We start from the raw sequence: 25,719 nt of genomic DNA, 5'->3' as shown, positions 1-25,719 counted from the left end.
GGCTGAATTGGCATGACCCCCATTGACAACTCTATTTGTCATAATAATATTAACAAAAAAAGAGAAATCGAGATATTATTTTCTTTAGTCCACCTCCCTCAATCATGAATAGGAAAAATAAAAACAAAAAATGTAGGGAAATCCAACTTTCAAATGAATTAAAACGAAGCGAAACTAATTTAAGACTATCATGTCCTCAATCATTTTCTAAAGCGATTCGACACCATATTAGTCTTGTAAATAAAACTATCAACTAAGGTGGCGTTCGATTTCCAAGATACAATCTAGGATTGAGTTGTAAGATTAGCTATGACTAATTATCCCATGATTATCCATTTATGATTGAGTTGAGAGGTTAAATCTCATGAACCAAATACACTACAAATTTAATCTGGGATACAATCTTGTAAATCGAACACCCCTGATAAAATCGTGAAGAGGATTCATAAATTAGGTTGTTTGTGATCGAAACATATTAAACTATCCAAACCATAGCAATTACCAAAAAACAAAAAAAGCTAAAGAAAGCCTTGCACAATACAGTTGGAGGACTACAGACACCAACATATGTAGGACATAAACATGAAGATCAAATCCATCAATTTAGACATATATCAAGACCCCCAAAAATTACTAAATTGGACTAAAGATGTATTCAACTTATCTAGGGTAGCTATCTATGCAATCAGCCCAGACTCCTCTTTGGGCCTCTCTAACAATGGGCCTAATGCATTCCCATACCAAGCTGTTGCATTTGGGCCCACTCCCCATGCCCAACTGCCACACCCTGTCACCTTTCTTAACCATTTCCTTTGCTTCAATGTAGCAAAGCTCATACCACAAAGAAGATGAAGATTGGTTACCAAATCTATGTAATGTCATCAATGCAGCTTCAATTTCCCTTTCTCCAAGCTTCAACCCCTTCCCTATTTCCCTGATTAGCGGCTTCCCTGACGCCGGTAGGCAAAAATGTTGCACCACGCTCTTGAAATTGGGCACGTAGATCTCCATCGATTTGTGATATGAGTATTATCATTATTAATTAGTTTAGATATATTAGGGATTTACATATTTGTTTAGATATTTGTTTCTTGTTCATTAAGTTAGTAGCATTATAAATAGGAGTTATTGTTATCACTTTATTCATTCAATGAATTAATGAAAGCAGTATTTCGCCCAACTTGGCTTGAGTATCAAGTATAATTTTCGTTCCTTTTTTTGCTGCTCATCGGAGAACGTCCGAGAAACGGCAAATCGTGAGCCTTCCTTCGAGCTTGTCGAAGGATTGATCACCCTATCCGTCCGAGAAGATTGCCATCCGGTCACGTTACGGAGGACGTCCGTAACAACTGGTGCTTTCATTGAGAGCTCATCCTCCGTCTTCGTTCATCCGTATCCCCCAAATTATTTCCCAGCCCCCGTCGAAAAAAAAGAAAAAAAAAAGAAAGAAAAACAATCAGCCGCAGCTCCACCACCACGGCCACACCTAATCCTCCATATTCTTTCATCCCGAAACTCATCATTATCTGTGAAAACGAAATCTAATGGAGTCCGAAGTGCCGGTGACTGAAACACTGCAATTGGGGCCGATGCGTCAGCGGAATATCGGCGAGATTGGAGGTAGGCCTCAATCGACGGACCCGATCACGCTAGGGTTTGAGCAATTGAACGCGCGCTTCGATAAGATGGATCGCCGGGTCGCAAACTTGGAACGACGCGCTGATTGGGACAAGCGGCATCGGCGTTACACCCAGCCTACGTACCGGCGGCCACAACACCACCAGTCGGACAGGTACACACCGTCGCCTCCATATCAGCCGGATAGACGCCGCCCGTACCACCTCCACCAAACTCGTTATCAACTGCCCGAGCACTATCATCCCTTTGACTATGGACCGCCACCAACGTACAGGGGGTTCCCGCTTCGTCAATTTCTGCAGCTGCAGAACGAGCCTTCTCGCCAACCATCCTGTTGGGACCCGCCGGGCGCGGGGGTGTCGATGGGTAACCTGGATTATGAAGAGATCGCATCCATATATTACCCTGATTATGATTGTGACTCTGTTGGATATGGTGAGGACGCTGATGTCCACCACGACCGATCTAGCAACTCACAACTAACTGTCATTGTTGTCCCGCCACCACCACCACAACGCTCGTCATCTTGCTTGAGCATGACAAGCCACTGCCGTGCAGCAGCGTCACTGCCCGATGTAGCTGCTGTCCCATCTTCGAATCTGCCCCCAACAGTTCCGCCCCCAACAGTTCCGTCTTGCAGCCCCGACGACGACAGCGGAGGGGAAGGCGGATTGTTAGATGAACTGCCTCCACCAGCTATGATCTCTCCGCCGTGTAGCCCCTATATCAGTGGAGAGGAAGAAACATTGTTAGATGGCGACGAGGAGGTTGATTCCATGGAGGAAGTGAAGAAGGTCGTCGCATCTCTCGACGCTGCTCGAATGACATCTCCCGATGTTGTTGAGAATTGTTTTAGTGAAAATGGTGGTGCTTATCTATGTGCATTAGTTGGAAATAAAGTTGCACCGTCCTTTCCAATACATTTGAAGGAGATTGCCTTTATCTATGGGGATTTGCATGTTATGGATGCTACATGTCTGAATCCTCGATCAACATCGCTCGACACCGATGCGAGGTTGATCCCTCCGCGCAATGACACGTCATGTTTGAGCATTCTTGGAAGCGTGGACAAGCTTTTCGTTTGGCATGGAATTTTGCCGACAACATTGGGTCTCCTTTGTTGATTTTTGACAAAGGTGAAGAAGGGGGTCGTTCAGCTGTTCGGTGTGTGTTTGATCCAGGAGGAGTTGTCTTGCCGAAGCTTCTGATTTCAACTCTCATTTTTGCTTTGTGGTCCCCACCTTGAGGACAAGGTGGATTTCAACCGTGGGGGAGTTGATATGAGTATTATCATTATTAATTAGTTTAGATATATTAGGGATTTACATATCTTTTCGTATATTTGTTTCTTGTTCCCTAAGCTGGTATTCTAGTATTATAAATAGGGATAGGATGTTATCATTTTATTCATTCAATGAATATATTATTTTCCACAAACTTGTCTTGAGTAACAAGAATATCATATTATCGTTCCATATTTGCTGCCCAACGGAGAACGTCCGTGAAATCAGCAATTCGTGAGCTTTCCTTCGAGCACGTCGAAGGTTCGATCACCTTATCTCTCCGAGAAGTTAGCCATCCGGCCTCGTTACGGAGAACGTCCGTAACAATTTGTCAAAGTATTTCTTCTTCATAACGGAAATTGTATACATGATCATTTCAGTATAGGGTAAGATTTTTCTTCCGAGTATCGTTATGTTCGATCTTAGGGTTTCTCCGGCTACCTGTGCCAAGCAAAAATAACAACATTTGAAATAGTTTCTTTGGAATAACTAAATCTATTATTCATTGTATCTAGAAAAAGAAACTCCTAAATATATAGTCTTATTAAGAACTAAGCCTAAAATATTCTCTTTCTAAATCGATAAAAAAAAATGCAAAATGAGGTTATAATAAAGACAGTGATAAAAAATAATTAATATATATAGAGAAAAATTTCAAGTATTAAATCAAATATAGAGATCACTAATTTTAACTTATTTTAATTAGATTAAAAATGTTCATATGAGGAGCATGAATTCATATAAATTAAAATGAACTAAAAATGACTTTTGTCTTATAAAATAAATCGATCTAAAAATAACTTCATTGGTATCGAAAAAGAAGTTGCGTATATGATTATTTGTTTATAATAAAATTTAGTTATTTTTTTAATACTCTTATGTATAAAAATTGAAATAGCGCACCAACCACATTTAATAGTTATTGTTATATTAGTTGTAAATTACGACAAGCGTCCTCATTATAGCTAATATTGTGGTCAAATATTTTTCTCCCAATTTAAAAGCCCTTCATCATGAAAAGTGTGCCTCGATCACTAAATAAGTTCAGGTGCATATTATGGTATTCGTCCGATCTATGCTTATGGGAAAGCGATAAAAAAACCATCATAATGACGATATTCATGCCAACCAACACATACAAAGACAACATAAACAAGTCCGCCGACACACATGGAACGTAATTATCCCCAAAAAGTTTTTTTTTCGGTTAATTATTTATAAAATCATAAACTTTTATTTATGATAAGTCACTCAATTTCAATTTCTCAATTGTCACATGATAACATTTTTTAATGTAATTTCGATGATAAATTGATGCACACATTTAAAATTTTTAGGGTTGCCAATAAATAATGATGCGAATGTCAACGAGAAGACATGGATGACTAAAAGACGCCATTTTAAACTTAAGAAAATAAAAGTAATAGCACAAATTTAGTCAAATTGACAATTGACCATTTTTAAAACTTCATGACTTGTCAGTCAAATTTAAAAAAATATAATCTAGGAGATACCAAAATTGGATTAAACTTGATGATTTTATAATTAATATTTTTATAGAGTAAAAATGACATAATTTAGGCTGAGCGTCCCCAAATATGTTGATAAAAGTAAATAAGGAAGAATAAGTAACCTGCAGTAAGTCTGTGTTGAGGCAAACTCCAGTAAATCCATCAGAATCCTCATCTCTAAAAGCCGAATAATATCCCTTATCATCAAACGCCCTCTGCGTCCGCACGCTGCAAACCATCCTATATTTCGCCCTTTTCCTCACCTCCCTTTTGTTGCTCACAAGCATCGCCGCCGCCCCCATCCGAAACACACAATTCAGCACCTGCATCGCACTATCCCTCCCCGGATACCACCCCGTCGACAGAATCTCCGTGCTCAGAATCACCGCATTCGATTCGCCACGACTTTTCAGTATGTCCCCAGCCATGTCAATCGCCAACGCGCTCGCACTGCACCCCATGCCACTGATGGTGAAGCTCTTCACATCCTCCCTCATGCCGAATTTTTTCACCACAATGGACGAGAGCGAAGGCGAGGGGCAGAAGCCGCTGCAGTTGACGATGAGGACGTCGATATCTGTAGCAGAGGTGTTGGTTTTGGAGAGGAGGTCTTCGAGGACGGGGAAGAGGGCCATGTGGACCTCTTGTGTGGCTTCGTGGTGGCTTGATTTTGGCGGGATGAAGTGGATGGCCGGGGGGAGATAGGTCTGCTCTCCCTGGCCGGAGTGTTTGAGGACTTTGGCCATGAACGAGACGCTCTCTTCGTCTAAGAAGTCGAGCATTTTGACATGTTCGATGTAGGTGGATCGTGGCACCCGGCAGTGGGTTGGAGGCTTGAGGCATGAGAAGTCGACTAGGTAGAGTGGAGAAGGGTTTGAGAGGTGGTGTTTGGCAATGGTGAAGATGAGGAAGGATAGGGCGGTGAGGGAGTGGTAGACCGGCCCCCATTTTTGGAGGATGAATAAGGATTCTAAGGAGAAGAGGAGTGCAAGGATTGAGAGGTTTATGGTTTGTGTGAGGATGGAGAAGATGTGGTTTAGTAGAATCTTGTTGTTGTTGATGATTTTGTTGCCATGGTTGTGGATTGTGGGTGAGTGGAAAGTGGCAAGAATTTGAGGTTGAGAGTGTTGAATTTAAAGGGTGCAAGATGTACAAATGGTGTCGATTATTAATGCTATGGAGATTTTTTTTTCTCATCTCTGTGTTTTACTTACATACTCCATATGACATATCTTTTGACTTGGTGATTCAGCTGGTAATAAATATGTTGGGTCTGTGCTTGATAGGTGATTGATACAATTATACATGTACATAAAAACAGAGATAGAGGGTCACATGCAAGTAGTCCCTTAGAATTTAACTAAAATCGATTGCAAACCGTTAGATTTAACTAGTAAACGGTCGAGATTAAAAAGGTGACAAAACTGTCATTTGAATACAAATACATGTGGAATCAGCATATATTAGAACCACAATCGTATATATAGTAGAAACTCAACTAGTATATATTAAGAAATTCAACCAATCTATATAAAACTTCATTATATATTATAAACTCAATCAACGTTTAACAAATACTCCTACTCAATCAGTATATAGTAGAAATTCAATCAGCATTCAGTAGAAACTCAAACATTATATATTAGAAACTCAATCTACATAAATATTGTTAAACTAGGTTGGGATCGGTAGGGAAGAAAGAGATTATTATTCACTTCATATGATAATTGTCATACATAAGGTATTACTATATAGGCCTAACGAGAGCTATACAAGGAAAACAAATAAATTTACATTAATTGGTATCTTCTATGATTGGCAGGATATATTCTTCCGTGATTGAGAGCCGATTACTCGTGATACTCCGAGATCTTCTCCAACACTCCCCCTCAAGTTAAGTAACGGGATTCCCGATATTTAACTTGCATAACACTTCTCGAAATGATTTCGAGTTCACTGCCTTAGTCAATATGTCCGTCAACTGGTCTTCGGATTTGACATAAGGCATTTCAACTATCTTTGCTTCAATATTGTCCTTTATAAAGTGCCTATCCACTTCCACATGCTTAGTACGATCGTGTTGAACTGGATTCTTAGAGATACTTATCGCAGCCTTATTGTCGCAGAACAGCTTGCAAGTTTGAGATGAAAACATCTCCAACTCCCTCATGAGTTTCCGAAGCCACAATAATTCAGTCAATCCACTCTTAATACCACGAAACTCGGCCTCTGCACTAGATAGTGCTACTACCTTTTGTTTCTTACTTCTCCATGTTACGAGGTTTCCTCCCACAAACGTGAAGTATCCCGCGGTGGATTTCCTATCATTAGGATTTCCAGCCCAATCAGCATCAGTAAATCCATGTATCTGTAGGTGCCCGTGTTTCTCAAATAGTAACCAGTGTTCGACAGTTCCCTTTAAATAACGAACAATCCGTAGAACTGCCTCCCAGTGTTCTTCTTGGGGTGCGTGCATAAACTGACTCACCACTCCTACAGCATAAGCTATGTCTGGTTTTGTATGTGACAGGTAGATCAACCTTCCGACCAATTGTTGGTATTTTCCTCTGTCAGTCAGCCTTGCTCCTTCCTTCATCTGAAGTCCATGATTTTGGATCATTGGAGTGTCGGCTGGTTTACAATCCAACATCCCTATTTTCGGCTAATAGGTCCAGCACATATTTCTTCTGGTTGATGAAAAATCCATTTTCTCGATCTCAGAACTTCTATTCCCAGGAAATACTTCAACGGTCCCAAATCTTTCATCTCGAATTCACTGAACAGATTCTTCCTTAGTTCGGCCATCTCTTATGTGTCATCCCCGGTAAGTATCATGTCATCCACATATATGATTAAACATGTGATTTTGTCTCCCCTCTTCTTCATGAACAGTGTGTGGTCAGAGTTACTTTGCCGGTATCCATACTTTTTCATCACCTCTGTGAACCTCCCAAACCACGCCCTTGGAGACTGTTTTAGCCCATAAAGCGTCTTCTGCAGCTTACACACCTCTCCACTTCGAAACTCATCCGTGAATCCCGGGGGAAGATCCATAAACACAGGCTTTGGCAGCTCTCCATGCAGAAATGCATTCGTCACATCGAACTGATGAAGGGGCCAATCCTTGTTGGCAACAACTGAGAATAGTACTCTCACAGTATTAATTTTCGCCACAGGTGAAAAGGTCTCAGCATAATCGACCCCATACGTCTGGGTGTACCCTTTTGCCACAAGTCTGGCTTTATACCTCTCTATAGTACCGTCTGGTCTCCTTTTGATAGTGAACACCCATCTACACCCAACAGTTCTTCCTCCTTCTGGCAACTTGTCTTTGATCCATGTATTGTTTCTTATCAGTGGCTTCATTTCGGTAAGCATAGCATCCCTCCAGTGCTTATGCTTTATTGCTTCCTCAGCAGTTTGCGGGTTCTCCTCTTCTTCGTACAAGGCAGCTTCAAATGCCTTTGCCATTTTTGCTAGGTTCCCTTGCACAAAATTCGCCACTCCGTACCGACTGTTTTTTCCAATTTTCTCAGGTGAATATCTCTTTGGGGGAATTCCTCGAGTGCTCCGGGAAGGAAGGACGTACCTCCCTGTGTCGCTATCGATTGTGTTGTCTTCTTCCAATGGTTCTGCACTTGTTTGATCAGTGGAAATTGTATGGAGATTCGGATCAGTAATTACCTCGGATATCGGGGAAGAAGGATCGAGGGGCGGTTGAGATGACTCACTGGCCGAGGACAAGACATGCTCGGCAGTAGTGACTGTCACTGATTCTGGTGGATCCCCAATCGAAGAATTTGGAAGTGGCACAACCCAACTTAGATAGTCCACTGAATTACTGGTACTACTACTACTCTCCCCCTGACTACTAAGGTGGGTATGATAGAAGTACTCATACGTCTAGGTTGGGATCGGTAGGGAAGAAGAGATTATTATTCATCCATATGATAATTGTCATACATAAGGTATTACTATATAGGCCTAACGAGAGCTATACAAGGAAAACAAATAAATTTACATTAATTGGTATCTTCTATGATTGGCAGGATATATTCTTCCGTGATCTTCCGTGATTGAGAGCCGATTCCTCGTGATACTCCGAGATCTTCTCCAACAAATATAAATCTCTATTAGTATATAATAGAAACCCAATACTATATATAAAAAATTCAACCAGATTGAGCCATGTTATATATTTTATAAAAAGAATTGTCTGATTATATACAATTAAGATTTTGTTAAGAATCTTATGAAATGATGTTTGATTAATCTATAGTAAAAATAGCAATTTAAATCAAAAAAGTTACGAAGAAGTATTTTAACATAGTTATACGATTTTCAAGTGATTCTACAACCGTGACTTTCAATTTCGTCGACCCAATGTATCAAAACTGAATAATTGTTAGCTCTATACCAAATATGGCAGAGAGTTTACCCAATGCCCATAAAACATAGTATTTGTGTGATAAACATTAACTTCACATAATAGTGTAAGTAATAGTAGTAGCAGAATTGGTCAATATTGGTGAGGATTTTGTAGGTGGGGAGTGTTAATTCACAAGAGATGTACGATTCTCAAGACAGCCGTTGAAGTGGTGTGCATGTGTATGGACCAGCAAGTCAATCTCTGATCCATTGCTTCAACTCACATTTATCCACTCGGTAAAACATGACACCATCTTTTTACCAGTATAGTGCTTCACTTTTTGTTTATGTATAAGGAACGACAAGAATGAGTAAGAGCTATCTGACTATAATGAATAAGGAATTATTCCGGAATTAAACACACCACTCTTTAATTATCAAGTACATATATATAGATAACGAAACAAAATACGAGAGGATAAAGGTGACATACAATATTTCTAAATATTGGTGGGTAAATACGTGGAATATGATTGTGTTTGGAGTGTAAAAAATGGTTATGATTTGAGAGAGACAAGAACTACGGCAAGTGGTGGAGGGAAATAATGCATCGTGAAGCAGCATGTGCATGTCCCAGTTTTGTCTGCATTTTTTCTTCCCACCAATTTCCAATCTTCAACATTTAATGCTTTGCTGCTGCGAATTGGCTTAAGTCTGAATGTCAAACCAAATATTTAATTTTTATGGTGCAGGAACAATGAATGTAGTATTTCACCATTTTTTAATTGTTGAAATAGTGAAATCCACTGTTTTAGTTTTCATTATTTTCATGGCATCATCTCAGTAGTGGTGGGTTTGGAGGGGCGAATGCAGAGATTTCTTTTAAGTAGATGCAGTACTATTGGGATCGGATGATGATACTACTGTCGGTTTAGTGATTTTTTTTGGTTTTTTTCTGATTTGTTTATGTTGAAACAACATTCTTTTTACGTTGCGTCCTGTGAAGTTCTTTAGAGTAATAAATGTTTGCATTAACTTAAAGAAAAGACAATGTGTAAGAAGAAAATAACTTTAACCAAAATTTTTTATATATATGAATGAATTAACTTAATTGATAGTACTAGCTAGCTAGCATGCATACAATAGTTTCGAAGATAAAATACAGAGTCCTAGTATTTTAAGTACTTCATCCGTCTTCAATAAGTGTCCTAAGAGTGTTCACAATAGAGTGAGACAACCACAAAAACTCTTCCACAGCTATAAAAACTTGTCCACCTCAATAGTGGCCATGTCATAGTAAAAAATCACATTATTTCATCAATTATTGGTATATTTTAATTGGACTGGAATAAAATTAATTGGACAAAAATAAATAGAATGAAATGGAATGAAAAAATTGATTTGGAAATAGATTATTTATAGATAAAGATTTTAAAAATTTTAAAAAAATAATGCGCCGCGGCCCAAGACCCACCGCCGCTTCCTCGCCGCGTATGCGGCTCGCGCCTTTCCTCCCACCTCCGTCGCGCCGCCCCTCGTCCTCGGCAATAGGGAGCCGTCGCGGCGCCGCGGCTCACCTATTGTGGACACTCTATGACCATCTTCAATGGTACATTAAAATCTAAAATTAGATAGATAATTAGTTCCAATATTACTCCAAAACCAATCCCATTTTTGGTTTTTGATTGAAAAATACTTATTTTTAGGTTTACACTGAACCAAAACCAAAAACTTTTTCAAATTTTATGAGTAAAAATAACATAATATACATAATATTCTTTTAAGCTTGAGTTTAGTGTAAATGGTTGGAGTAAAATCATAGGTTTTAAGTTTAGTGTAATGGTTGGAGATGCTCTAAGTTGATTTGGCCCGAGTTTTAAAAATATAATGGAAAGTGAGTCGAAAAGTTATTGGAGTTTAGGTCCTACCTTTATATATTAGGTCCTACATTTTTTTCTCTCTAGAATCAATGTGTTGAAATATATTTTCTCACACCAACGTGATATGGAATCTTGCTCGGGAAACACATACACTTGGAGATACATTGATACACTGATGTTGATTAGGCTGAAAATCCAATTGATAGGAAATTGATGATTAGATACTTTATTATTGTGAGAGGCAATCTTGTAACATGGACAAGTAAAAAATAAAAGGTTGTAGCCTTATCAATTGATAAAGCATAATTAAAAGGGATCAAGAATGGTCTAACTAAAGCCTCATGAGTGAAGAAATTGATGGAAAAATTGAGCCCTCAATCATCAAAGCCGTGTACATTTGTTGTGACAGGAAAACTATCATTAGTATCTCTGAAAAATCCGATTCAACATGATTACACTAAACACGTTGAATTGAAGGAGATCACTTTATAAAGGATACTAACATTGAAGCAATGATTATAGAACTTCCATTCATCAAATTATAAGATAGCTAGATGATAGACATCTTAACTAAAACAGTAAGATCCAAAAGTTTTTATAAAGTATTGGATAAGTTAAGTATCGAAAATTCCGTCACTTTAATTCGAGGAGAGGTGTTGGAAAGAAATGAGCTGAAGAACACATATGAGAAAAGAAAAGAAAATATTGGTCAAAACTTCCCCCTATTGTTAAATAAAATTGCATAGAATTATATAATTGTGTTAGCCTTCAAATAACATGTAAATCGTTCTCCAAAGTGATAAACACTAAATAAATACGAGATATTATATTGAACATAACTAAATTAAAAATCAAAGAATAATTATTAAATTCATAAAAAAAACTATATATATTGAATACAAATAAACTAAAATCAAAGAATAATTATGAAATCAATGAAAAAACTGTCCAATAATTTATCTCTCAATATAAATCTCATATAAAATACAATCCTCTCTTACCTATGATTATAATGCATATATTGATCAGGTATACTCCCTGCGTTTCACATGGTGTATGCGCTTTTGGTGTGGCAATGAATTTAATGCATAATTGGTAAAGTAAGAGAGATATAAAATAAAAAGTAAATAAAATATTGTTAATGAAGAATGAGTCTCGCCTCAATAAAGAGAAGAGAGTTTGCAAAATTGAAAATTGCATATTCTTATGTGATGAATTACAAAGGAAAGAGCGGATACTTTCATATGAGACGGAGAGAGTATACTTTAGGATTTATCATGGCATACTTACCAAAGGCCGCCATACCTTTTGATAGAATTACATACTAGTATACTACCACTATGCATGTCTTGGACTCTTGAAAAAAAAAACAGTCAAAGACGAGTGTTTGTGTTGGTGTGCATTTATATGGGGAGAAGGCGACAATACCAATGGTTGACGTGTATCGGTAAACAATTCGTATAGGTAGGACTTAGGGATTTATTCTGGATGATATGATATATTAATAAAGTATTTAATTAATAAATAACAATATGAGGAATATTTGGAATTATTTTCTTAATCAATCATATAATTCAAATAAAAAGTTGTTTGAGAGATGCAGATCATGATCAACTTAATTTTAGATTTGCCTGACTTTTAGATGCAGCCCAATAAGATTCAAAGTCCAATACAAATAATATCTCCTTGTAGCCCAACTCAAATTATAGATCATGATAAACTTAATTTTAGATTTGCCTGACTTTTAGATGCAGCCCAATAAGATTAAAAGTCCAATACAAATAATATCTCCTTGTAGCCCAACTCAAATTATTTTTTCAATTGACATACTTAAAAAATTGAGTATTACAAGTATAAGTGGTAAGATTCAAAAATAGTACCCCACCTTTAAATAGTCAAATTTTAATACTACTAATTGGTATCGACTTTTTTTCATGTTATATATCTAAATGGACTTAAAGAGCCATAACTGCTATATTAATTTAACAATCAATTTTCACATTATCTGCCTTCATTTTCATGTTATATAGCCAAATGGAGTTAAAGAGACATAAATGCGTATTTTAATTTAACCATCAATTCTCACATAGATGCCTTCAAATTTTATAGAAATTATGTTGATGGATAACTAGATTAAGATAATATCAAATGTGCACCAAAAATTAGTGGCTACGCCTTTCGATGAAGTATACACAAAAGTTAGAGATAATAGAGTAGCTAGATTTATTAACCAACATGTGATTTATATTTGTACTATAGTATTAAAATGTGAGATGAAGGTTTTGAAACAAGAATCAATATGCATGGAGTGACATAGTAGTAAAGGCTTCCCCGTGACCATGAATGACAGTAACATTCAGTATGTAGTGACCTTACAATTTCATCTTAGCTGATAATAAAACAACATACCTCAAATCACAATCTAGCCACTCTTTTTGGCATGGCTTACTTTAGGAATCTCTCTTATTTTTGGTCCCCCATTTTCATAAACCACCCTCCCACCACACAAATTCTCTTTTATTTATCATAAATTAGTATCCCTTCAAACTACTAGCTATGCAGATGATAATAATGGCTAAACCTCACAATTTCTTTCATATTTCCACATTGCTTTTGTTATTCCAATCAGCCCTCTCATGGAATGATCAAACTAAAGTAGCAACACCACCTCTTCCAATTCCTCCATTGCCATCTTATTCCCAATTGAAATGGCAGCAGAGAGAGATCATAATGTTCCTCCATTTTGGTGTCAACACCTTCACCGATAGAGAATGGGGCACCGGGCTGGAAAGCCCGTCCGTGTTCAATCCAACGGGCCTCAACGCCAGCCAATGGGCCGATGCAGCTGCTCAAGCCGGCATCTCGTTGATGATTCTGACGGCCAAGCATCACGATGGATTCTGCTTGTGGCCTTCCAAATACACTGATCACTCTGTCATTGGAAGCCCTTGGAAGAATGGAAAAGGAGATGTGGTAAAAGAGTTTGTCGAGGCGGCCAAGGCCCGGGGAATCGATTCGGGCCTGTACCTTTCTCCGTGGGATCGCCATGACCCTAGATATGGACATGATAAGCTCTACAATGAGTACTATTTGGCTCAGTTACAAGAACTTCTCAAAAGGTAAAACTATTTTTATCTGTATATTATAATTCTAAATCATAAGGTTTATACAAATTATGAGGATTGGTCAATTTTTAACTTTCTTTTTTAATCGAATTTTCTTGACTAAATGTGTAGTGTGGTGGTGAGTTATAATATGATCATTACTTTGTTACACATGATCATTTCATAAAGCCACATCTATACTAATCTTGTAAAATCAAATTGAAACCTATATAGAATGTGTGTGTGTGTGTGTGTGTGAATGTGGAAAAGTGACGGTTGATACTAAAGGAGTTGTACATTAAAATGAATTTCAATTTTTTGGATGAAATTAATTAGTTGTAAGTAATATATACAGATATGGAGATGTTAGAGAGATATGGTTCGATGGAGCAAAAGGTTCAAATGCAAAAAACATGAGCTATTACTTCAACGATTGGTTTTCGATGGTGAGGGAACTGCAGAGCAGCATAAATATATTCTCGGACGCCGGCCCGGATGTCCGGTGGGTCGGAGATGAGAACGGATATGCCGGGAGCACATGCTGGTCCACCATCAATGCCACATCTCTATCAATTGGCAACGCAACCATTATTAGGTAACTCAATCAATCTCCATAACATACACATCATGTAATATATAGTAGTATATCTTACTAAATGCAACTTCCTTATCACTATAAAAGTAAACCTCTTATTAAACAAGTTATTCATCTAACTCTATAAAAATAAATTGGGACTTCCTATCTATCGATATATATGTACACTAGGAAAAAAATGATTTTTATTCCTCCAAGTTTTGCATTTGTGGTTCAAACTTAGTGCTCTAAGTAATTTATAACTCGTGAACCTTTTTAGGGATTGTGAAAGTGTGACTCATGAACTTATTTCGTCAAAACAGAATTTCAAAAGGGTCAAATTAGTTTGATACTTTGATACCAAAATTATATGATTTTACCAACAAAACTATTAAATACACAACAGATTAGCATCTTTTATATCTTTTCAATATAATTTCGATGAAGTTCATCGATTTCCCACTCCAAAATTCATTTTTATATTTTTAGGATCCCAAAAAAATATTCATAATATGGATGGATAGTGCTTGTGCCAATAAAAAGCTAACATTATCTCCACGTTGCATAATTCATTTTGGATCTTTCTATTAGATATAAGCGAAAAAGTAAACATTATTACTAGTTGCCACATTATTAGTGCCCATTTTGAGGCCATGTCACATTCATCTTAAAAATTATGTAACCTAATCAAAATGCTCTTTTCTTAGCAATTCAATTATTCAAACATATAAATGTACTATGTAGCTATCTCAACTCCGGCGACTCCAAAGGGACAAACTGGCTGCCGGCGGAATGCGATGTCTCTATTAGAACAGGTTGGTTTTGGCACAAATCACAAGCACCAAAAAAGCTTAGTGAGCTACTCGATATCTACTACAAATCCGTCGGTAGAAATTGCGTTCTACTAATCAACGTTCCACCAAACACAACCGGTTTGATATCCAAAGGCGACGTACAAAGATTGAAACAATTTAGAGAAGCAATTGACGCCATATTTTCCTCAAATTTGGCTCAAAATTGTTTGGTCAAAGCGAGTAGCCAACGAGGTGGTAAGAATGGAGGTTTTGAGGCGAAAAATGTGGTGGACGACGATCATTTGTGGACATATTGGGCCCCGAGTGAGAAGGAGAAGGGAGATTATTGGATTGAGTTTAAATCAAGAAGTGGAAAGATCAAGTTTAATGTGATTAGGATACAAGAAGCTATTGGACTAGGGCAAAGGGTGAAGAAACACGAAATTTACGTGGACGGGATTAGGGTTGCTAAAGGAACTACAATTGGACACAAGAGGCTTCATAGATTGGAAAAGGGAGTTGTGCATGGATATAGTGTTATGATCAAGATTGTGAAAGCAAAGGGACTTCCTTTGATCTCTTCTGTTGGCCTACATTTTGATCCCTTTTGGAACCCTAATCAAGGGATTAATGGGTCCATTAATAGTTAATTAATTAATTACCACTTCCTCTACATTGCTTTGATCCTTAAGGTTTTTAATGTTTATGCTCGCACACAATGTGAAAAATTAAAGAACGTTGTTGTGTTACAACATCTCAAGTGCAATAAAGAATCGTGATTTCTTAGTTTAGAATATATATTGTTGACTGTCAGTATTTTTTAAAAACCTATTGATGCTTGGCTAGTTTTCAATTTCTATTATTTATCCTTTCTTCATTTTGTTACACGCATGCATTATCATCTCCTGTCCAAATTTGATCCTTTTAATTGGAATTTGATCCATTTGATTGAGTTGGGGTGAAGCATCTTATACTACAATGAGCTATTGGGCTTTCAAGTTTATATTGGATTCTTTTGAAATCATCATTTTTCTCGTCTCTCATGCATTTTCTGACTAAAAATAGCATTACATTATGATGATATCAATTAATATAGTATTTAATAAATATAAAATAACATGTAGCTTAGTGGTAGATAATGTTTTTAGGACTTAGGAGTATGAAGTTCTGGGAGAGCTAAAGTTCATATTTTTAAGGGACGGATGGAGTATAATTCAGTCAATCAATATTTGAAATTCTCACTAGTCAAAACAAAGTAAGAGTGGAATACAAACTTCAAAAATCATGAGTAAACGTAGTCTATTAACAATTTGGCTCTTGCTATGATTTTGAGGTTGATGTTAGCAGTTTCCTTTTAGATAGAGATTCTTTGAAGTGTCATAGTACAAGATATGAAAATATACACTCAAAGACGATTACTCCTACTATACAAGACAAGTAGCCTGTGAGCGTAAATGAATATTGATTGATATGGGTAGTGATCAGTGGTGGATCCAGGATTAAAAAACGGAGGGGGCGGAATAAAATATTAAATATAATACTTCAATATGTTTTTTTTAGCAAAATGAAAGTCTATTACAATTCAAGTAGCTCTAGCATCTGTTAACCGAGACAACTGATTTCTACGGGTATCCATATCTTGAAAACGTTTCAAGATTCTTTCATTAGAAACACTAGCAAAGATGGATCTTTCATTGTATACTACCAAACTGTCATTCAACCACTCATCTCCCATCTTATTCCGCAAGTCAGTCTTGACAAATTTCATTGCTGAAAATACTCTTTCAACAGATGCAGTCGCTACAGGTAAGATCAATACCAACTCAATCAGACGATAATAAACCAACGGAAAAACTTTATCTTTCTTGGTTTCAACAATCTTCTGAGATAGGCTAGCCAAATCTTCAATACCATTCAATCGTGCATCTCTTCTCACAACATCAACAAAAGTTTCAAGTTGTTTAAACAATTCAGTATGTTGGGTCGATGTGAAGTCCTTTGGGTAAAGAGTAGCAAGATGAACAAGCTTATGAACATTAAAAGCAGCGAAATCATTTTTTGGATCGAGGCATGCCATACAACTTAGCAAGTCTGTGGATGCCTCAGAGAAACGATTTTCCATCTCTTGTGTAAGTAAGTCGACGACCTAATTGACACACAAGAAAGATTAAATATCAAGATGATTCTAATTTAGTAAATGAATAATATATTAAATTTCAAATTACCTGACAAAATATTTCAACGCGATAATGATGGTAGTTCTTGATGTTTGAACCATTCCTCTTACTAATCCGCTTTGGAGCATCATCATCCATGTTTGTTATTGAAATGTCATTTGCCCCACAAAAATCATTCACTTCTTGCAAGAAAGTATCCCATCCAAATTTTCGAAATGATCTCAAGCTTTCTTTCACATTCTCTATCAAGAAAATCGCATTTAATGGTTATTTTTTTTCGGTCAACGGGGCGACGTCGGAGACAACGGAGGGGGCGAATATGGAAAATATACATCCGAGATAAGGGAAAATTAGTCGCACGGTGGAGGCGACCGCCCCCACCTGCCCCCTGGATCCGCCACTGGTAGTGATTATAAATGTATATTGAATGATATGAGTAAACACAACCAAATGATTAATTTTAGTTATGATTGTCATGTATCCATAAATCGTGCATACAGGTGAAGAGCAAGATCTAACTATGTTACTACAATGAAAAATATACTACAAATCAAATGGAGGGAAAAGAAGTTATTCTCTTGATAATGATCACCAAAACTTTCCCTTAAAAAATGTCAATAATTACCAAAACTTATACTCCCCTGACATGCCATATTTTACTCAGATTCAGCAATGTTTGATCTGGAAGAGAAATGCAGAATGCTTCACCATCTACGGTTGTTATTCGCGCGACCTCTTCCACCACCACCACCACCTCTAGCGAATCTATCATTCCTCCGATCTGGAAATCCTCCTCTCCCGCCTCCTCTTCCACTGGATAACCTACCATCTCGTCTCTCCGAGTAACCACCACCACGCCCTCCAACTGCACCTCCACCTCCAAATCTCCCCCCTCCTCTTACCTGCTCTCTTTCTTGCAATTGGGGCAATGATTTCACGACCTCCAGGCTTACCCCAGAATGATTTTTCGGCTCTGCAAACCCCCATGTTGCAGCTATGTCATGAGAGTCCATGATATATAAAAAAAAGTTCTCAATATGCAGCAGTAACTAACCAGCAATAAACTGGTCCAGATCTTCAGTAGCCACATCAAACACTGCACCCTTGCCATCAGCGGTCAACGAAAGGCCCCTGATTGATTCGACTTTCTCTTCAGGTAGAAATCTTCGGAGAACACCATAGACAAAGCTGGAAAATCATCATTTTTTTGAGTAGTGATGATGAAGAGAACAATTCACACACATAAAACATAATATTGATGCAGAAAGCTCAACAAACACCTCCAACCAGGGAAACCACTATATGTCTACCTAATCTTACTTTTCTACCAAAATTGCACATGCACTCAAGCCTACTTGCAATATAATTGCTCTATCAAGGGTATGCCCTTTAGCAAGGTAAAAAAGAGACACGAGAAAAGAGAGGGAAATTCAGAAATTAAAATAACTTAGAACTAGTACATGTTTTGAAATACTTTCATATTTAATGGATGATGTCTACAATGCTGAATTTTATTCAGGTAAGAAGTTTCTATCGCGAATGAATGTAAAAGACTCAAATGACTCAACAAGAATAAAGGGGGAAAAAACTTCTTGTTATATTTTCTGCAGCTGGTAATAGTGGACATGAATGTTGTTTTGATGAATCATTTCTTCGGAAGGAAGAAGATTATGAAAACACTTACTTGAAATCTTACTTATCAGATTTCACTGCAGAAGACACCAGATTGGATGAGTTTGTATTCAAACTATGGATGTATATTGCTGTTTATATTCTTACTAGTGAAATTAGGATTTATGCACCAAACAAGCCTATCCAACCACCATCCGTGCTGTATATCCTTGCCGCTTTGTGTCAGTTATAGTGTCAATGCCCCGTGAAGAATTAAGCATGCTAACATATCATACAGAATCACATCAACGTCACAAATAACGCAAACGAATACAAGTATACCATAATCACTTGCAAGAACTCACGAAGGTGTGTAAATGGGCTTTCCACACTCAAGAAGAACGGTGACATAGTTTTCCATTGAAGTGAGAAGTGACCTACTCTTAATTTCAGTATAGCCCTGCAAAAGATGAAGCCTTCTGTAAATATTAAAATAACTTGATGTTCAACCAAAATCGATGTAAGTAGGACTTACAGCAATTTTCGCCAGTGCCTTTGCTAGCAACTCTGCTGGGGACAGAACAGATGACTTCACTAGCTCTTCAGCAACATCCTTAAATACAGGTATGACTCTACATGTTTTTCGATATAGTAGAAATATCTTGGGTTATTTCGTTACTTCCTGAAAAATTGAACATAAAAGATACACGGATACCTATCAGATATCTCAGCTATTTTCTCAGCAGCTTCTGCACCAGCAACTTTAGCTATATCTGCTGGCTGTGGAGCTGACATATGTTCAAATTTCACCCCAGATTCTCTTTCTATCTTTGAAAAGTTTGACTTCCTTGGATCATAAAGCATTACAGCAATGCCAGTTTTCCCTAATTAAAGCCTCATTATGCTTTCTATATTGGAAAGTTTTAGATAATTATGTAAATTTCAGATGCATAGGATATAGTATATATCAGGAAATCACCTGCTCTTCCCGTTCTTCCAGAGCGATGAATGTATGCCTCTACATCGCGAGGTGGTTCACACTAGAACACAAAAACACATTTATTTAACATGTCAAGGCAGAAAGCAACATAACATGATCATAATTACCAAAAAGAAGTATGTATGTGCATCAAGACAAATTTGTGAGGGCAAAAAACACTGAATAATTAGCTGGACGTCATCAATATCTAACCCACGTGCCGCTACATTTGTAGCCACAAGGGTTGAAAATTTTCCGGATCTGAATCCAGAAAGTGTGACCTGAATGCAATTTAGATTTTTGCTTAATCAGTTAAATTTGTAATTCTACTACTAGAAGCATACGTATCAATAGAAGCACAAGGTTTCCTAATATGCTAGTAATATCTACTGATAAAAGACCAAAAATAATTCTACTTCTAGAAAACGAGCAATAGTAGACAAAACATTACAGGATAAGTTTCTACCTCACGTGTAGCCTGTTGTATGTCACCGTGCAAAGCACGTGCTCCAGGTAGTAATCCAGCTAGTGTGGAAGCAGAATCCTTTGTCTCCGTAAAGATAATAGTGCGGCCTCCACTGAAGAACCACGAGGGAGAATGAAAAAGAAAGAGAGTGTTTTGTTTGAAATAAAAGAATTTTAAAATATTAACAAATTTAGTAGGTTAATAAGAGGCTACCAACCTACTATAGCAGTGGATAATATCAGGAATAATTTGCGATCTGGCAGAGCCAGAGCAGGGAAGAACAATATGTCTCACGTTGGTGCTAGCCTTCATCTTCTCATTTCCAACAAGATCCGTAGTTTTCTTATCTTGTTTTAGAAATTTTGCTGCAATCTGGCATTGAGAGTACTTCAAATTCTCAACGAAGTAAGGTTGAAAAAGTTTCTGATGAAATAGAGATGCAATATTGCGAGAATAGGAAAGATGCGAGAATGGGAGTAAAAGACATACATGCTTTACCCATTCTGGTAAAGTAGCACTAAAAAGAAGTGTTTGGACTCTACTTGCATCCTCTACCTTGCCTTCAAAATCAATAACAGAACACTAAAAAAATCACAAACTAAGCATGAGCGAAGCCACACTCTCAGAAAAATAAGCCAAGAACTGCATCTCTGATGTAGCATCAACATCTGAGGAATAAAATATAGACCACATACATTTTATCATATATCCACTTGTGACATACCCAAGATAAGTTCAACATCTTCAACAAAACCCATCCTCAGCATTTCATCAGCCTCATCAAGTACACGAAACTTTAGTGCACTCAAGTCAATCGTTTGTCTATCTATGTGATCCTGCACATCGAGTTTACAAGCTCCATATGTAGCCACATGCTCTAGTGGAAGCAATAGCATGTAGTATAAAATAATGACTACGTCCCTTTTCAACCTTAATATCAACTCTGAGAAAACCAACCTTAATGCGACCAGGGGTACCAACAACGATGTCAGCACCTCTTTTCAACTGAATCTGCTGTGGCTGGTATGGCGAACCCCCATACAGACAACAACATTTCAACCCTAATGATCCATCGTATATCTCAAAGTCAGAAAACACCTATGTCCATGTAGGAAAAAAAAGTTAGGTTTAGAATCAAGAAACAGAAGTTAAACTGTGAAGAAAACATTGACAAAGCATTGGAGAAATATAGAAACAATGGATTATTATATACCTGAGTGGCCAGCTCCCTAGTGGGTAAAAGCACAAGAACACTTGGTGGCCTTCCATATCCAGTCTTCCTTGATGTTTTCGCTGGCCCATTTGTCAACGATTCCAATATAGGCAACATAAAAGCCAATGTTTTACCCTGATAAGATTCCAAAGTATATTAGATAGACATATTGTGAAGGAATAGATTAAATCACCTGATCCAGGAAGCCTAATGTTCTTATCATTTACTGATCCAACAGTTAAAAACAAGTAAAATAATGCTTGAGACTCAGTTGATCATACGCTTGATTGGAAGAATGAGAGCTTAAATTCGCAATCAAACATGGAAATCTTAATTGTAAAAGTACATTGCATGATAGCATCAATGATAAATAAAAAAAATTAATCTAACCTGACCAGTGCGTGCCCTACCGACCAAATCAGAACCATCGAGAATGGTATTGAAGGTCATGGCCTGAATCGGAAACAAGGACTCGATTCCCTTGTCCTTGAGGGTCTCCCTCAACGCCTTGGAAATCCGGAATTTCGTCAGCGCATTAGGATCTTCCTCCCTCTCGCTATCATTGTCGAACCTCATCTTTTCTTCTTCTTCTTCTTCTTCACTGAATTCATGGGCTCGCCCATCTCCGAACTGCATTGCTTCCTCTCCTCCTCTTCAGCATCATGCCTCGTTCCCTGAAACGCAATCTCTCTCTCTCTCTGTCGTCCTAATTTAGGTAGTTTTCTTTTCTCTTCTTTTCTTTTTTGTATTTTTATTTTTATTTTCCATGACTTTTTCTCTGTGATCCTTGACTTTAGCATTCTCCATTTTCTTCTTGATTTCAGATGGAAGATATTCATAGTAGTATTTCCCTTCAAGGCAGTGTCTCTCTAGGTAATTGGCGGGAAAGCGTTTGACTTGTGGGTTCCATAGGCGGGGAGACTTTAGCCATACGATGGAGATGCGTTCTTGCTAGCTACCGTTAGATCTACAGATTAAATATCACTAACAAAAACAAGATTAGATTAGAGTATGTAATTCTCAGTTTCTAATTTGAATGTTTTTTAAGGTAATGTTTCTTGTTATCGATAAATCAAAAATCTAATTGTCAATACAAATTTTGCGGAAAAGGAACTATACGGAGTTAACTATTTTTCTATAAATTTCCAATTCCCTATACAACATTTTGATATCGAGAAAATTGATTATATCATCTGTAACGGTATACTAAAATCTAAATGGATAGATAATTAATTTCAATGATACTTTAAAACCAATTTTTTTTTGAATAAAATATATATTTATCTTCACATTTACACTAAAACAATCCTAAAATACTTTTTCAAATTTTAGAGTCATTTGTTATATTTTATGCATTTAGTTTGACTCTAATATATTAAAAAAAATATTCACTTTAATTCTACAATTTTCATAAAAATAAAAGCTCAATTATCATTTTATTTATTTATTTGAAATAATAAATAAATCAACAAATCGAGCATTGACACATTATACAACACTTAATTATTTTTCTTCAAAAAAGCAACGTCACTTCATCGGTCGGTCTATTGGCAAACTATTGGGTTCATTTGAGCAGAAATGTATACATGGGACGTTTTTGAAACAATAATATACACATGCTTGTACAATGAATGAGAACAAAAAAAAAATCATGCAAATTGAAATCACACTCGATGAATTAAATAACAAGATCAAGATAGTCCTTTCAGTATAAGTAGTTGTCTCGAAACGTGAATCCTTTCAGTATAGGTACAACACAGTTGGTTCTGAAGGGGCATAGTTATAAGAATGGGAAAAGTTCGATTTCCAATACTGTCGTATAGTTACAACATCTCCCAGGCATAAGTGTGAGGCCTTGAGACGAACTTCTGGTAAGACAGTGGATTACGGCACGGCTACTTCGTACCCTAATTGAAAACCCCTCACAATATTGTCGGGCCGGGAGATGTGGAGGACCCGTGGGATTAGGGTTTCAACTTTTTTACGATAATGAAAATCCTTTTCAACTAGTAACACTGTATAGAAAGAAGATTCGACAAAAAGGACGGAGCAAGGGCAAAACTTAAAATTTATAAACACAAACATAATTTGTCATTAGGTATCTGTTAATCTATATATTGATTAATGATGGATCCGCGAATTTCTGATGTTAGTAATTGCTGGTAGAGAATGAAAACTACGACACAAAGAATTTACGTGGTTCGATTTACTGAAGTAAATCTACGTCCACGGGAAGAAGGGAGGGCAAGATTGTATTGCTTGATCTGTTTTCTACAGCTTACAAATACAAACTTGCTATTTGCTATTTTATCTCTAGAGAGCTTAACCCTCTTCTATCTGATCTAAGTTCTATTTATATCTTGAACTAAGATCGTGGCTTGCATCACCACCCTAAGTCGTGGATGTCGTGTAGGTCATGGCCTAAGATCGTGGATGTAGCGTAGGTCATGGCCTACGATCGTGGCCTGAGTTGACACCACGTGGTAGTGGGTGTGTTGGACATCCTGTATGGGTCCACTAACTCCTTGTTCGGTCGAATACTGAGACCGAACTGCTTTGGTTGCCGATCTGAGAGTAGAGCTTGATGCCGACCTGAGAGCAGAGCTTGATTGGATGGCTTTTACCGAGCTGTAGGCTGAGGCCGAACTCTTTGGTAATGCCGAACTCATACTCCTGCTTTGGTTGCCGATCTGAGAGCAGAGCTTGATAGGTTGGCTTTTACCGAGCTGTAGGCTGAGGCCGAACTCTTTGGTAATGCCGAACTCATACTCTTCCTTGGGCTTTGGGCTGATGGGCCGTCATTGCTGTTGGGCTTGTTTAGTACGCACCCCATCACTACCCCCCCGAAAAGCGAAGTGAATCACTTCGGCGAAGCGAGTCACTTCGGCATTCTGAAAAAAGGGACGGGGGAGGCTGAAGTCAGGGGACGTGCCCTGCGCGTGACTGCATTAAATGCGGCATTAAATGCGACAGTAAAATCCGGCCGTCGAATCCTGAAAAGGTGGGATATGAAACGGTGCGATGATTTGAAATCTTTTCCAAATCTGATAAATACCGCCTTTCTTCATCATTTGAACACCTTTGCTATTGGCCTCTTCTGCACTCTCTATCTTTTGCGTGAAAAATTTCCTTCCGCTTTCAAAAATTTCCTCAGGATTTCTTCAAACTTTCAAAGAGTAAGAACCATGTCTGCTTCTTCTTCGTCTGAGTCTGGTAGCGGTAGAAAAGGGGTAAGGGGTCTTCTAGCCGGAAAGAATCCGGGGAGAAGACCGTAGAGTATTTTCACAGTATCTTGAGTAAGGATACTGTGATATCCCTTTACGAAAAATACTCTTTTCCTGGGGGAAGGTTGCGATTCCCGACGACCTTTATAGGGCGGACTCGCCGCCGGAAGGTTACGCCACCGTCTACGAAGCCAGCTTAGAATGCGGGCTTCGTTTCCCCCTTCCCCTTGCCTTTGTAGAGTTGCTAGATTTTTTTCAACTCCCTTTAGGTCAGGTGACTCCGAACTCTTGGAGGCACTTATCGGCTTTTGCTGCCGAACTGCGTAGGCTAGATAAGGATCTGTCTCTGAGGGCAATCCTTAATTTTTTCCAGTTTAAAAGGAAGGGATCTTGGTTTTACTTGGTCCCTTTACAGCCTTTTAGGGCCTTTTGTAAGACCAAATGGCCGAAATGGCAAAATCGCTTCTTTTTTTTATAATAGGACTGCGGCTCCTAGTTTTCTCTGGAGAGGGCCGAAGTCCGTTATCCGTCATCCTCGGCCTGAACCGTTGGACGAGCTCGATGGCGAGCTCAACAAGATTCCCATAGTTAGGAAACAATACACGGAGTCTGAGCTCGTCAAGGGCGACGTCGAGTTCGACATCTCGTCTTCGGACGAAGAGGCCGAGGGTGGGGATTTCTCTTTATCTTTATGCTCTACTGCTTTAACGAAGAAAACTAACCTTGCTTTCTTGCTTTTTGGCAGTGTACATGCTGAACAAGGCTACCCGAAAATCTTCGGAGTCCAAGGAGCCGGAGAGAGAGAAGGCTACCAGCGGCGCCTGATGCCGAGAAGAATCCGAAGAGGCAAAAGACCTCTTCGGGTCCAAAGAAACCGGAGTCGACTTCGGCAAGTAG

At 37.9% G+C, this 25,719-nt stretch overlaps 3 protein-coding genes and 1 pseudogene across 3 annotated transcripts; 1 reads left to right on the top strand and 3 right to left on the bottom strand.

The window, feature by feature from the left end:
* Positions 1-583: 583 nt before the first annotated feature.
* LOC121791666 (3-ketoacyl-CoA synthase 6-like) lies at positions 584-5,508 on the bottom strand (the record flags this gene model as incomplete). The annotated part of the gene is made up of 3 exons (XM_042189533.1): positions 584-1,015; positions 3,250-3,362; positions 4,555-5,508. Coding segments are annotated over 3 exons (1,422 nt in total), but the record flags the coding sequence as incomplete, so codon positions are not given.
* Positions 5,509-13,137: 7,629 nt separating this feature from the next.
* On the top strand, positions 13,138-15,922 carry LOC121791668 (alpha-L-fucosidase 1-like). Its single transcript, XM_042189534.1, has 3 exons — positions 13,138-13,799; positions 14,140-14,379; positions 15,103-15,922. Exons 1-3 carry the CDS (start codon positions 13,237-13,239, stop codon positions 15,800-15,802), a joined length of 1,503 nt encoding a protein of 500 aa, XP_042045468.1. The 5' UTR covers positions 13,138-13,236; the 3' UTR covers positions 15,803-15,922.
* An 812-nt stretch (positions 15,923-16,734) lies between these two features.
* On the bottom strand, positions 16,735-17,698 carry LOC121791665. The gene is made up of 2 exons (XM_042189532.1): positions 17,378-17,698; positions 16,735-17,298 (listed from the first exon to the last, which is right to left on the bottom strand). Exons 1-2 carry the CDS (start codon positions 17,465-17,467, stop codon positions 16,735-16,737), a joined length of 654 nt encoding a protein of 217 aa, XP_042045466.1. The 5' UTR covers positions 17,468-17,698.
* A 64-nt stretch (positions 17,699-17,762) lies between these two features.
* On the bottom strand, positions 17,763-22,763 carry LOC121791664 (annotated as a pseudogene).
* Positions 22,764-25,719: the final 2,956 nt, after the last annotated feature.

The sequence above is a fragment of the Salvia splendens genome, unplaced genomic scaffold (genome assembly GCF_004379255.2).
Source record: "Salvia splendens isolate huo1 unplaced genomic scaffold, SspV2 ctg87, whole genome shotgun sequence".
Taxonomy (NCBI): domain Eukaryota; kingdom Viridiplantae; phylum Streptophyta; class Magnoliopsida; order Lamiales; family Lamiaceae; genus Salvia; species Salvia splendens.
The sequence above is the reverse complement of the archived record's forward strand: the minus strand, read 5'-3'. Positions and strand labels throughout refer to the sequence as shown.

Coding starts and splice junctions, on each gene's coding strand:
- LOC121791665 (XM_042189532.1), bottom strand. CDS start 17,467: ATGGATGATGATGCTCCAAAGCGGATTAGTAAGAGGAATGGTTCAAAC. Junction 17,299..17,377: donor GCGTTGAAATATTTTGTCAG/GTAATTTGAAAT, acceptor TGTGTCAATTAG/GTCGTCGACTTACTTACACA.
- LOC121791668 (XM_042189534.1), top strand. CDS start 13,237: ATGCAGATGATAATAATGGCTAAACCTCACAATTTCTTTCATATTTCC. Junction 13,800..14,139: donor TTACAAGAACTTCTCAAAAG/GTAAAACTATTT, acceptor TAATATATACAG/ATATGGAGATGTTAGAGAGA. Junction 14,380..15,102: donor GGCAACGCAACCATTATTAG/GTAACTCAATCA, acceptor TGTACTATGTAG/CTATCTCAACTCCGGCGACT.